Genomic DNA, 14,277 nt, shown 5'->3' with positions numbered 1-14,277 from the left:
CATGCCTACAGTGTCTGGGCCTACAGTGTCCGGGCCTACAGTGTCCGGGCCTGCAGTGTCCGGGCCTGCAGTGTCCGGGCCTACAGTGTCCGGACCTACAGTGTCCGGGCCTACAGTATCCGGGCCTACAGTGTCCATGCCTACAGTGTCCATGCCTACAGTGTCCATGCCTACAGTGTCCGGGCCTACAGTGTCCGGGCCTACAGTGTCCGGGCCTACAGTGTCCATGCCTACAGTGTCCATGCCTACAGTGTCCATGCCTACAGTGTCCGGGCCTACAGTGTCTGGGCCTAATATGGAACAAGGACGGTCCCGTACGGGACAAGCCAATTTAGCCCAAAATGCGGGATGTCCCGGCTAATACGGGACAGTTGGCGACCCTGGTCATGTGTCGGTCCCGCCACCCCGGGCATTAACCTGGTGAACCCACGCTGCACCCCTCAATAGCAAGGATGTCCTTCCTCAAGTGAGGAGCCCAGGTTTGGGGGTTAGATGAAGTCGGTGTAGAGGGTGAGGCGCTGCCTGCCGCCGCCCAGCCAGGGGCGGAAGAAGGCGCTGATGATCTCCGAGTCGGAGTCGCTGGACTCGGTGCCGCCACTGCTGGCCGCCCTCCGCTCGGCCATTCGGCCCCTCGTCTCCCACCTAGCCTCCACCGCGCTCCCATTGGCCCGCCAGCCCCATGGCAACTCGGTGGCCAATGGCGGCCCGCCGGCGGCTCGGCCAATGGGAGGACGCAGGCGGAGTGGCAGGACCCCGTCGTCCGATTGGCTGCCCCCCGTCACGTGCCGGAGGCCCGGGCCGTGATTGGGTGGCAAGCTGATTGGCCGGGCCAGGCGGGACGGCCGCCATGGGGTGAGAGCTTGTGGCGGGAGAGCGGGCAGTCCGGCGCCGGCGGGCGGCCGTGCGGCCGGTGTGAGGGGGGAGCTCCGCCGGCCCGCGGCCCCGGCAACAGCCTCAGGCCCCGGACGCTTCTCCAGCTCCCAGCCCCGGCCTCTCGCGTAGGGAGCGGCCACCTCCAGCACTGTCTCCGTGACCGCGGCCCCCTCCGTCCACTGGCGCCCGCTGACCAGCGGCTGCCCCGGGCCCCAATCCTCCGGCCGCCCGCTGACCAGCGGCTGCCCCGGGCCCCGATCCTCCGGCCGCCCGCTGACCAGCGGCTGCCCCGGGCCCCGATCCTCCGGCCGCCCGCTGACCAGTGGCTCCCGGAGCTAGAAGGAGGAAGACGAGAGTTTAATACAGACACCAGGAGGATCAGTGTGGGTGTCAGGGGTTATGGGGCAGAGATGGATAACTGAGTGGTGGTGTAGACTCGATGGGCCGAGTGGCCTAATTGTGCTCCTATGACGAGCATCCATGAGGCTTGAGCCACTCTCACTGAGGACACGAGGAACCGCAGGCGATGGCTTACCACAAACTGCAGAGTGCTGGAGTAACTGCACCACTCTGTGTCTTTCATTCATGGAAACAGGCCCTTCGGCCCACCGAGTACAGGACGACCATCACACTAATCGACCCGTTCACACTAATTCTACGTTAACCCACTTTCCCCCCCCCCCCCATCCGCTCCCTACACACTGGGGGCAACCTACAACCCCCTGCGTCTTTAGGACGTGCGAGGAAACCGGAGCACCCGGAGGAAACCCACGCAGTCACAGGGAGAACATGCAGGGAGAAGGATAGCGGAGTCAGGGGGTACAGGGAGGAACGGGGTACTGATTGTGAATGATCAGCCATGATCACAGTGAATGGCGGTGCTGGCTCGAAGGGCTCGAATGGCCTCCTCCTGCACCTATTGTCCACAAGGACAGCACCCGAGTTCACGATTGAACACGGTCTCCAACGCCGTGAGGGAGTGGCTCAACCAGCTGCACCACAGTGTTGGCATTGAACTGGAGTCCATGCTGATCATCAACCATCGATCACACTCGTTCTATGTTACCTCACTTCCTCATCTACTCCCTGCACGCCAGGGTCAATCTACAGAGGCCAGTGAACCTACAGCCAACCGCGCGTGTCTTTGGGTCAGAACCTCTTTCCCAGAGTGGAAATGTCCAATACCGGCGCTCCCCCCCCTCACGAAGCTTGGACTTGCGATATTCCGACTTTGCAACGGTACAAATGGCAGTGACCCGTAGCGAGCCTCCACGCGCTTACAGCCTCGTGATCACGTGTGCTGAATGCATTTCGACTTTGCATGGGGTTGTTTCCATGAATGAAAGACACAGAGTGGTGCAGTTACTCCAGCACTCCGCGCTGTTTGTTGTAAACCATCACCTGCAGTTCCTCGTGTCCTCAGTGAGAGTGGTTCAAGCCTCGTGGATTTTTTAGATTTAGATTTAGAGATACAGCGCGGAAACAGGCCCTTCGGCCCACCGAGTCCGTGCCGCCCAGCGATCCCCGCACATTAACAATATCCTACACCCACTAGGGCCAATGTTTACATTTGCCCAGCCAATTAACCTACAAACCTGCACGTCTTTGGAGTGTGGGAGGAAACCGAAGATCTCGGAGAAAACCCACGCAGGTCACGGGGAGAACGTACAAACTCCGTACAGACGGCGCCCGAAGTCAGGATCGAACCTGAGTCTCTGGCGCTGCATTCACTGTAAGGCAGCAACTCTACCGCTGCGCCACCATGCCGATGGTCATCATAGTAGCAGAATTAGGCCATTCGGCCCATCTAGTCTACATATTTTCGGTTTGCGATGGGTTTCTTGGGACGTGACCCCGGATCGTAAGCTGAGGAGCACCTGTAGAGTGGTGGTGCCTGGAAGGTGATGTCAGGAATGGTGGTGGAGGCAGATACCACAGTTGAATTAAAGAGGCTTTTGGATCGCCACATGAATGTGGAGGGGCGTGGACCAGGTGCAGGTAGCTGTGAGGTGATGGTGGCGTTATGTTTGACAGACGCTGTGACTGAGGTGGAGTGTTCCTGTCACTGACCTGTCTCTGCTCTCCTGGAACTGACTCTTCCCCCAACGACACGTTACACGGCCTCCTGCAGAAAAAACAAGCCACTTGATGGAAGAATCATTTATGTGGGAAGGAACTGCAGGTGCTGATTTAAACCGAAGATAGACACAAAATGCTGGAGTAACTCAGCGGGACAGGCAGCATCTCTGGAGAGAAGGAATGGGTCTCGACCTGAAACGTCACCCATTCCTTCTCTCCAGAGATGCTGCCTGACCCGCTGAGTTACTCCAGCATTTTGTGTCTATCTTCGAAGAATGATTTATGTTCCTCAAACATCAGCGCTGTTCTGCTTCGAGTTTGTGCCGTGGAACATGTGGTTCAACTGCTCATCGGGAAGAGTGACCTTGGAAAGTGTGGCTCACCATTCAGGACTGCACTGGAGAATGTAGATTAGCATAGGACTGCACTGGAGGGTGCAGAATAGCGCAGGACTGCACTGGAGGGTGCAGAATAACGCAGGACTGCACTGGAGAGTGCGGAATGGCGCATGACTGCTCTGGAGAGTGCAGAATAGTGCAGGACTGCACTGGAGAGTGCAGAATAGCGCATGACCACTGGAGAGTGCAGAATAGCACAGGACTGCACTGGAGAGTGCAGAATAGCACTGCACTGGAGAGTGCAGAAAAGCGCAGGACTGCACTGGAGAGTGCAGAATAGCGCATGACCACTGGAGAGTGCAGAATAGTGCAGGACTGCACTGGAGGATGCAGAATAGCACAGGACTGCACTAGAGAGTGCAGGACTGCACTGGATGGCAATGGAGGTTGTGGAAAGCCTTAGCACTGCACTGGAGTGTGGAACAGCCTGAGACTGCACTGGAGGTTGTGGTGGAAACAGACTGCACTGGAGTGTGTGGAGCAAGGAGACGTTCGCCCCGCGCCCCATGTGACCTCACTCAGCCAGTAGCCACGTGCTCCCGCTCCACCAATGGCGGCCGCACGGGCCAGGAGGCGGGATGCTACGCAACCTCCGTCAGGCGGCGCCCGGGCCTCGGGACCTACACTGTCCGGAGTCGGAAACCTAGAGTGTCGTGACCTAAACTGTCGGGACCTACAGTGTCTTGGCCTTCAGCGTCCGGGCCCACAGCACCCCCCCCACCCGGGCCTAATATGGGGCAAGGGCGGTCCTGTACGGGACAGTTGGCAACCCAACTGTGCCACCACATCTCCTGGTATAAAAGGCAGGGAGGTGACGTGGAGACCAAATGCTGGCACTTGGCCATCTCTCTCTGATTCTGCGCAAGAGAAAGAAAATGGCGACGTCTAAATGTGGTTGGGTTTCTCCGGCAGGGAGTTTGTTGAATGTCACCTTTCGAAGACGGCCTTCTTGAAATCTCCTTTGCTCATGTACTCCACCAGTTGCTTCTGAGTCCGTCCACTGAAACAGGAAGGAAAAGTACTAAAGATAAGTTGCAGAAACGGATGATCAGCCATGATCATATTGAATGTCAGTGCTGGCTCAAAGGGCCGAATGGCCTACTCCTGCACCTATTTTCTATGTTTCTAAATGTAGCACCTCGTGGCCTCAGCATGTCATAGAAACATAGACAATAGGTGCAGAGGAGGCCATTTGGCCTTCGAGCCAGCACCGCCATTCATTGTGATCATGGTTGATCATCCACAATCAGTAACCCGTGTCTGCCTTCTCCCCATATCCCTTGATTCTGCTAGCCCCTAGAGCTCTATCTAACTCTTTTAAATCCATCCAGTGAATTGGCCAGCATTGCCATCTGTGGCAGAGAATTCCACAAATTCACAACTCTCTGGGTGAAAAAGTTTATTCTCACCTCAGTTTTAAATGGCCTCCCTTTTATTCTTTGACTGTGGCTCCTGGTTCTGGACTCCCCCAACATTGGAAACATTTTTCCTGCATCTGGCTTGTCCAGTCTTTTTATAATTTTATATGCCTCCATAAGATCCCCTCTCATCCTTCTAAACTCCAGTGAATACAAGCCCAGTCTTTCCAATCTTTCCTCATATGACAGTCCAGCCATCCCGGGGATTAACCTGGTGAACCTACACTGCACTGCCTCAATAGCAAGGACGGCCCAAATGCAAATCCATGCACAGCAAATGTCCCAGCACGAGCGTGGCATTGAGCGGGTGATTTCTATCACTGCTGATGGTCAAAAGGAAGATTTTGTCTGGTGAAGCTGGAAGGACGGCCATGTGTTGCTTCAAGTGGAATCAAAGATAGACGCAAAACAACTGGAATGTCCAGAGCTGCTGTCTGACCCGCTGAGTTACTCCAGCTTGTTGTGTCCAGTTCCTTCCTCCAGATTCAAGTGGAATCACCTGGACCCTGAGAGGGGCTTATGCCTCACTTGTAAAAAGAGATGCCCAATGCTCAGCACTCTGTCCACACCGTGCCGGACTGTACTCCTGTGCTAGCAGCAACTGCCGATGCTGGAAACTTCTGCTGGGCTAATTCAGCGTCTGAGGACGGGAAGGGGACAGACGACATTTTGGGTCGAGACCCTTCCTCAGACTGATGTCAGGGGAGGGGGTGGGACAAAGATGGGATGTAGTCGGAGACAGGAAGACTAGTGGGAGAACTGGGAGGGGATAGAGGGGGGAAGGAGGGACTACCTGAAGTGGGAGATGTCAATGTTCAAACCGTTGGGGTGTAAACTACCCAAACGAAATATGAGGTGCTGTTCCTCCAATTTGCGCTGGGCCTCACTTTGACAATGGAGGAGGCCCAGGACAGGAAAGTTAAGATTGGGAATGGGAGGGGGAGTTGAAGTGCTGTCTTCCCACTGACTGGTTAGCATTCAACAAAGGGCTTTCCACTGTACTTGGGTACACATGACAATAAACTGAACGATCGGCCATCAACCCTTCTACGATGGGCAGGACGAGCGATCTGGGGGCTGCAACTGTGAACTTAAAGTTACCCAGTTACTTGAATCTGCTCCCGTGAACTAACAGAGTGCGAGCAAGTATCCTGAGAGGTGTGACCTGTAACGGAAGCAGGATCCTCTGCTGTTCAGCAAGGGCTTGGCTTTTGATCTGGGCTCCTCCGGCAACCGAAAGAAAGCATGATACTCAACACACGTCTTCCAGAAGTGTTTGCACGTGTCGCGGTTTTCCATGAGGAATTCCAAGGAGTCCTTGCGGGAGGAAGTCTGTGAGGTTCAAAGTTGGGCGGGAGTGTTATTGGATAATGTGTGACCACAGCATTAAATCTTCAACTGTTTGGGAAAGCTTAAAAAACAACTTACAAAGATGTCGGAATGCAGTTTGATCAGGAAATACTTCTTTTTAAAGTTCAGCTTGCGTATCTTGGCCCAGTTGAAGGTATTGATCTTAATTTTGCCCTGCAATGAGAGGAGGTTTATAGACAATAGACAATAGGTGCAGGAGGAGGCCATTCGGCCCTTCGAGCGAGCCCCGCCAATCAATGTGATTATGGCTGATCATTCTCAATCAGTACCCCGTTCCTGCCTTCTCCCCATACCCCCTGACTCCGCTATCCTTAAGAGCTCTATCTAGCTCACTCTTGAAAGCATCCAGAGAATTGGCCTCCAGTGCCTTCTGAGGCAGAGAATTCCACAGATTCACAACTCTCTGACTGAACAAGTTAAGCGTCGATTCAACGTCCTCAACAGGAGGCACCATCAGTCTCAGCGATTCATGTGCACAAGGGCAAGGAACAACCATGGACTGAACCCTCGATCAAAGAGGGAGATCTCAAGCAGAATTGTCACGACTGGAGAGAGCGCTGCAGAGAAGATTCACGAGGATGTTGCCAGGACAAGAGGGAATGATTTGTGGGGGGCAGCTGAGTATGGGGTTGTACTTCATTCTTTGGAGTGCTGGAGGTCAGGAGTGATGTTGTGGCAGTGTATAAAGTCATGGGCGGTCACGGTAGAGTTGCTGCCTTACAGCGAATGAAGTGCGGGACACCCGGGTTCTATCCCGTAGTCCCGTAGTCGGGATGGAACACGGATCTCTGGCGCTGCATTCGCTGTAAGGCAGCAACTCTACTGCTGCACCTCCATAAGATCTCTAAACCTCCAATCTCCCCGCGACCTGCGTGGGTTTTCTCCAGGTGCTCTGGTTTCCTCCCAAACTCCAAAGACCTACAGGTTTATAGGTTAATTGGCTTGGTAAATGTAAAAAATGTCCCTAGTGTGTGTAGGGTGGTGTTAATGTGTGGGGATTGCTGGTCGGTGCGGGCCCGGTGGGCCGAAGGGCCTGTTTCCACACTGTATCTCTACACTAAACTAAAACTAAATATGCTGAATTCCCATGTTCTTTTTCCCAGGGAAGAGGATTGAAGCTGAGTGAGGAAAGATTTGACAAGAACTGAAGGGCTAGTGTTTCATGCAGCGGGCAACAGGTATGTGGAGTGAGGCAGTAGTGGAGGCAGACAGTAACGGTGCGGAAGAAGCTGTTCTTGAATCTGGTGGTACGTGCTTCCAAGTTTCTGTAGTTCCTGCCTGATGGGAGAAGATGGCATGACGGTACGACAGGTGTGTGAGTGATCTTTGATTAGGTTGGCTGTCTTCCCACTGCAGCGTGATGTGGATGGATTTGATGGGATGAGTCTGGTTTGTGCGATGGACTGGGCGGTGTCCACAACTCTGCAATTTCTTCATCTCTTGGGCACAGCAGTTGCTATACTGAGCTGTGTTGAGCTGGGGTAGGATGTTTATATGGTGCATCTGGGAATAGGTAAGAGTCATTGGATGCACACCAAATTCCCTTAGACATCTGGGGAAGCGGAGTATACCTAGCGGTTGCCAACTTCCTCACTCCCAAATAAGGGACAAAGTGATGTCACCGCCCCACGTGACCTCACCCAGCCAGCGGCCACGTGCTCCCGCTCCACCAATGGCGGCCGCCCGGGCCGGGAGGCGGGTTGCTACACAACCTCCGTTAGGCGGCGCCCGGGTCTCCGAGCCTAGACTGTCCGGGCCTACGCCGTCCGGGGCTACGCCGTCCAGGCCTACAGCCTCCGGGCCTACAGCGTCCAGGCCTACAGCGTCCGGGCCTACAGCGTCCCCCGGGCCTAATATGGGACAAGGGCGGACCCGTACGCGACAAACCAATTTAGCCCAAAATACGGGATGTCTCGGCTAACACGGGACAGTTGGCAACCCTACGTATACCCTGTACCCCGACAACATATTCTCCCCCTCATCAAACCCCTGATTTTATGCCAGTAATCAACACAAAGGAACAAGTTACTGCGGTCATTTCACCCACCAGGGGGATGTGGAAAGAAAGCAGAGCACCCAGAGAAAACCCACGTGGTCACCTGGAGAAAGAGTGTACTGGGTGCACAGACAGGCCCTGAGCTTGGGATTGAAGCGGGCACCCTACAGGCCTGAGACAACAGCCTGCCTGATAGTTTTACCATGCACCGACCAGTGGGTCTGAACAGCGGCTATGATCACTCTTCCCAAGTCCTAAGTCGGCGCTGGTAAGATCCTTGGCCACCGGAGACTCTTTGATCCTCTTCCCAGAGGAGGATCCACGATCATCTGACACAAACACATTATTTTACATCTTTTTTTCTTCCTGTAAATTTGCCACCATTCCTAAATGTTCTAATGGTATTTTCTTGGATAGCATGCAAAGCAAAACTTGTCACAGGATGCTGGAGTAACTCAGCGGGTCAGGCAGCATCTCTGGAGAGAACCTCTGGTGACATTTTGTGCCTCACCCATTCCTTCTCTCCAGAGATGCTGCCTGACCCACTGAGTTACTCCGGCATCTTGTATCTACCTTTCGATTTTAACCAGCATCTGCAGTTTCACTGTATTTCGGTGCCCGTGACAATAACACAGCTGAAGCTGCAACAGTGAGCAGGTTCTGACGCACCTGGAAGACCAAGATGCCCATGTGGGAGACGGCCAGGTTGATCAGCGTTCCCTCTCCATCATTGGCCGGGTGCAGCCTGATGCCGTACATGTCCAGCTTGCGAGCCGTTTCCAGGAGACGGCAGTCACACTCAGCTGAGGTCAGCCCGCTGTGTCAAGACAGAATCATCACTCACTGATTCCTACCAAAATCATCCACAATCCTGCCAGTTGTCAGGTCTCATCATGAATGGAATATCCAACCAAATACACCCATCAGCCAAAACATTACGACCTGATGAGCCAAAACATTATGCCCACCTGCCTAATATGCTGTTGGTCCTCCGTGTGCAGCCCCATACGCAGCAGGGTGCAATGCACTGTGTCTTGTGACACATTCCTCCCGTCACCACCATTAACATTTTCTGTGACTTGTGCCACAGTACACCGATCAGCCAAAACATTATGACCACTGACAGACGAAGTGAATAACATTGATTATCTTGTTACAATGGCACCTGTCAAGGGGTGGGATATATTAGGCAGCAAGTGAACAGTCAGTTCTTGAAGTTGACGCGTTGGATGCAGGAGAAATGGGCAGGAGTAAAGACCTGAGCGACTTTGACAAGGGCCAAATTGTTATGGCCAGACGACTGGGTCAGAGCATCTGTGAAACGGCAAGGCTTGTGGGGTGCTCCCGGTCAGCAGTGGTGAGTACCGACCGACAGTGGTCGGAGGAGGGACAAACCACAAACCGGCGACAGGCAGGGTGTTGGGCGCCCGAGGCTCATCGATGCGCGAGGGCAACGAAGGCTATCCCGTCTGGTCCGAACCGACAGAAGGTCGACTGTGGCACAAGTCACAGGAAATGTTAATGGTGGTCACGGGAGGAATGTGTCACAATACACAGTGCATCGCACCCTGCTGCGTAGGGGGCTGCACACGGAGGACCAACAGCATATTAGGCAGGTGGGCATAATGTTTTGGCTCATCAGGTCATAATGTTTTTGATGTCAACTTCTTTACATCGGTGAAACCAAACGCAGGCTCGGCGATCGTTTCGCTCAACACCTTCGCTCAGTCCGCCTTAACCAACCTGATCTCCCGGTGGCTGAGCACTTCAACTCCCCCTCCCACTCCCAGTCTGACCTTTCTGTCATGGGCCTCCTCCAGTGCCATAGTGAGGCCCACCGGAAATTGGAGGAACGGCACCTCATATTTCGCCTGGGCAGCTTGCAGCCCAGCGGTATGAACATTGACTTCTCTAACTCTAGATAGTTCCTCTGTCCCTCTCTTCCCCTCCCCTTCCCAGTTCTCCCTCTATCTTCCTGTCTCCACCTATATCCTTCCATGGTCCCGCCCCCCTGACATCAGTCTGAAGGAGGGTCTCGACCCGAAACGTCACCCATTCCTTCTCTCCACAGATGCTGCCTGACCTGCTGAGTTACTCCAGCATTTTGTGAAATAAATAATGTTTTCGCTGATGGGTGTATATAAAAAGAGTTTCACTTTGCAGTTGCATGTGTGAGAAAAGAAGTAGCTTTGTCCCATAGTCCCCTGAAAGTGGCGACACAGGTAGACAGGGTGGTGAGGAAGGTGTGTGGTACGCTTGCCTACATTGGCTGAGCCATTGAGTATAAGAGTTTGAACGTTATGTTACACTTGCATAAATTGTTGGTGAGACCACACTTGGAGAACTTGTGTTCGGCTTTGGTTGCTGGTGCGATACGAGGGATGTGTTTGAGCTGGGGAGGATACTGACAAGATTCACGGGAACGTTCCCTGAACTAGATTGGCAAGGAGAGACTGGGTCGTAAGGAAAGGCTTGGATCTATTATAAAACAAAAGCAAAAATTTAAAAGTTACGCCATCTAAAATATTTAAATAAACTCAAACAAATAAGGTAAATCAGTGTAGGAAAAAAACCTGCTGATGCTGGTTTAAATCGAAGGTAAACACAAAATGCTGCCTGACCCATTGAGTTACTCCAGCATTTGGTGTCTACCTTCGAAGGTTAATCAGAGCCCTCCAATGCAATGAATGGGAGGATGTTTCAGTTGTCATCTCTAGCATTGTAGAAACTGAGACATACAGGAAAAGCTAAGTCCATGCTAATCATCAATCACTCACTCACACCAACCCTACTTTCCCATCACCTGCACCCTGATTTTACCTCACCAACCTACAAGGGCCAATTTACACCGGACAATTAACCAAGCGACCCACACGTCTTTGGCATGTGGTGCAACACCTGAGTACACAGAGGAGACCCATGCAGTTACGTGCAAACTCCAGAACAGCACCAGAGGTGAGGATTGAACCTGGTTCTTTGGGACTAGGAAGCAGCAGTTTTACCCACTGCATCACCGAATCAGGTAGACTCTTCACCTAACCAGATGGTGAGACTCTTCACCATAGTGGGTGGTGAGACTTTGAAACAGTGCTTCTCCACTGAACTCCGCAAAGAATTGAATATCAGCACAACGGGCCAGCCCAGGCTATCAGGAAGGATGAGTTATCCTGAGAGAGGGCAGGATCTACTGCTGAGGGAACATCGGAATATTCCAACTGGAGCTGGGTAAGTATCGGAAAGCAAGAAACTTGCAGAGTTTAGAAGAATGGTCCTGGCTGGATTACTCTTGCACAGTGCTAGTATGGATTTGATGGGCTGCATGGCTGTGTTGACATGCTGTGGGCTGCATGGATGTGTTGACATGCTGTGCTGCATTCTTGAGAGGCAATCCAAAAGTTGCTGTCAACCACGCAAGGATTACTTGTTGGCTGCTGACATTTGCCCACCATGACGAGGTTAATCCCCGGGATGGCGGGACTGTCATATGAGGAAAGATTGGAAAGACTGGGCTTGCATTCACTGGAGTTTGTAAGGATAAGAGAGGGATCTTGTAGAGACGTGTAGAGTTGTGAAGGGTCTGGACAAGCTAGATGCAGGAAAAATGTTCCTGATGTTGGGGGAGTCCAGAACCAGGGGCCACAGTCGAAGAATAAAGGGGAGGCAATTTAAAACTGAGGTGCGAAGAAACTTTTTCACCCAGAGAGTTGTGAATCTGCGGAATTCTCTGCCACAGAGGGCAGTGGAGGCCAGTTCACTGGATGGATTTAAAAGAGAGTTAGATAGAGCTCTAGGGGCTAGCGGAATCAAGGGATATGGGGAGAAGGCAGGCACAGGTTACTGATTGTGGATGATCAGCCATGATCACAATGAATGGCGGTGCTGGTTCGAAGGGCCAAATGGCCTCCTCCTGCACCTATTTTCTATTTAACTATGTTTCTACTCCAGACATTCAAGCTTCAATGTGATACGCAAAATCTAGTTTCCACACAAGAGCACCCGACAAGCAATGAGACTGAACAGCTGTTGGTCCAACTAGGCAGGGATGTTACTGAGGGGCCAGTATTGTGGGAACATCAGTGAGATTTTCCCTGGGCCTTTACGGTGGTGATTTGTGGGATCTATGGTAACCATCAGAGAAACATTCCAAAGCTCACACCCTGAACTCTGCAGCTCTGCTGTTCTCCACCAACAATGGCAACACCCATCTTATCTGTGCCCAAGTTACAGAGAACCGGTTCCATAGGTTTCAGGTGAGGGAGGAAAGATTTAATAGGAACTTGAGGAGCAACATTTTTTACACAAAATGTGGTAAGTGTATGGAACAAGCTGCCAAAGGACATAGTTAAGGCAGGTAGTAACAAACCGGAAAAACCTTTAAGAGAGGACAGGTGTGCAGGCAGATGTGTCTCGTAGGGTTGCCAACTTCCCAACTCCCAAACAAGGGACAAAAGGTGACGTCACCGCCCCGCGCCCCACGTGACCCCACCCAGCCAGCGGCCACGTGCTCCCGCTCCACCAATGGCGGCCGCCCGGGCCGGGAGACGGGTTGCTACGCAACCTCCGTTAAGCGAAGACACTCGGCCCCGCTCCCCGAACACACTCCGTTAGCCTACACTGTCCAGGCCTACAGTGTCCAGGCCTACAGCGCCCCCCGGGTCTAATACGGGACAAGGGCGGTCCCCTACGGGACAAACAAATTTAGCCCAAAATACGGGTTGTCCCGGCTGGTTGGCAACCCTAGTGTGTGGTGTAGATGGGGCAGCCCCAGTGTAGATGGGGCAGCCCCAGTGTAGATGGGGCAGCCCCAGTGTAGATGGGGCACCCTAGTGTCTGGTGTAGATGGGGCAGCCCCAGTGTAGATGGGGCAGCCCCAGTGTGTGGTGTAGATGGGGCAGCCCCAGTGTAGTTGGGGCAGCCCCAGTGTAGATGGGGCACCCTAGTGTCTGGTGTAGATGGGGCAGCCCTAGTGTGTGGTGTAGATGGGGCAGCCCCAGTGTAGATGGGGCAGCCCCAGTGTGTGGTGTAGATGGGGCAACCCTAGTGTGTGGTGTAGATGGGGCAGCCCTAGTGTGTGGTGTAGATGGGGCAGCCCCAGTGTAGATGGGGCAGCCCTAGTGTCTGGTGTAGATGGGGCAACCCTAGTGTGTGGTGTAGATGGGGCAGCCCTAGTCTGGTGTAGATGGGGCAGCCCTAGTCTGGTATAGATGGGGCAGCCCTAGTGTGTGGTGTAGATGGGGCAGCCCTAGTGTCTGGTGTAGATGGGGCAGCCCTAGTGTCTGGTGTAGATGGGGCAGCCCTAGTCTGGTGTAGATGGGGCAGCCCTAGTGTCTGGTGTAGATGGGGCAGCCCTAGTGTCTGGTGTAGATGGGGCAGCCCTGGTGTAGATGGGGCAGCCCCAGTGTGTGGTGTAGATGGGGCAGCCCTAGTCTGATGTAGATGGGGCAGCCCTAGTGTGTGGTGTAGATGGGGCAGCCCTAGTGTGTGGTGTAGATGGGGCAGCCCTAGTGTGTGGTGTAGATGGGGCAGCCCTAGTGTCTGGTGTAGATGGGGCAACCCTAGTGTGTGGTGTAGATGGGGCAGCCCTAGTCTGGTGTAGATGGGGCAGCCCTAGTGTCTGGTGTAGATGGGGCAGCCCTAGTGTCTGGTGTAGATGGGGCAGCCCTAGTGTCTGATGTAGATGGGGCAGCCCTAGTCTGGTGTAGATGGGGCAGCCCCAGTGTAGATGGGGCAGCCCTAGTGTCTGGTGTAGATGGGGCAGCCCTAGTCTGATGTAGATGGGGCAGCCCTAGTGTCTGGTGTAGATGGGGCAGCCGTAGTGTAGATGGGGCAGCTCTAGTGTCTGGTGTAGATGGGGCAGCCCTAGTCTGATGTAGATGGGGCAGCCCTAGTGTCTGGTGTAGATGGGGCAGCCCTAGTCTGGTGTAGATGGGGCAGCCCTAGTGTCTGGTGTAGATGGGGCAGCCCCAGTGTGTGGTGTAGATGGGGCAGCCCTAGTCTGATGTAGATGGGGCAGCCCTAGTGTGTGGTGTAGATGGGGCAGCCCTAGTGTGTGGTGTAGATGGGGCAGCCCTAGTGTCTGGTGTAGATGGGGCAGCCCTAGTCTGATGTAGATGGGGCAGCCCTAGTGTCTGGTGTAGATGGG

At 53.7% G+C, this 14,277-nt stretch overlaps 1 protein-coding gene across 1 annotated transcript in view; it reads right to left on the bottom strand.

The window, feature by feature from the left end:
* Nucleotides 1-208: 208 nt before the first annotated feature.
* The window catches only part of LOC144600300 (uncharacterized), a 29,109-nt gene continuing 15,040 nt past the window's right edge, over nucleotides 209-14,277 (bottom strand). Inside the window, exons 8-13 of the mRNA XM_078411867.1 lie at nucleotides 8,805-8,952; nucleotides 6,197-6,292; nucleotides 5,934-6,100; nucleotides 4,282-4,350; nucleotides 2,944-2,998; nucleotides 209-1,208 (exon numbers count right to left, since the gene is read on the bottom strand). Coding sequence (XP_078267993.1) covers nucleotides 489-1,208; nucleotides 2,944-2,998; nucleotides 4,282-4,350; nucleotides 5,934-6,100; nucleotides 6,197-6,292; nucleotides 8,805-8,952 — 1,255 coding nt within the window. The 3' untranslated portion in view covers nucleotides 209-488. The remainder of the gene's footprint in view (nucleotides 1,209-2,943; nucleotides 2,999-4,281; nucleotides 4,351-5,933; nucleotides 6,101-6,196; nucleotides 6,293-8,804; nucleotides 8,953-14,277) is intronic.

Source organism: Rhinoraja longicauda, chromosome 15 (assembly GCF_053455715.1).
Source record: "Rhinoraja longicauda isolate Sanriku21f chromosome 15, sRhiLon1.1, whole genome shotgun sequence".
Taxonomy (NCBI): domain Eukaryota; kingdom Metazoa; phylum Chordata; class Chondrichthyes; order Rajiformes; family Arhynchobatidae; genus Rhinoraja; species Rhinoraja longicauda.
The sequence above is the reverse complement of the archived record's forward strand: the minus strand, read 5'-3'. Positions and strand labels throughout refer to the sequence as shown.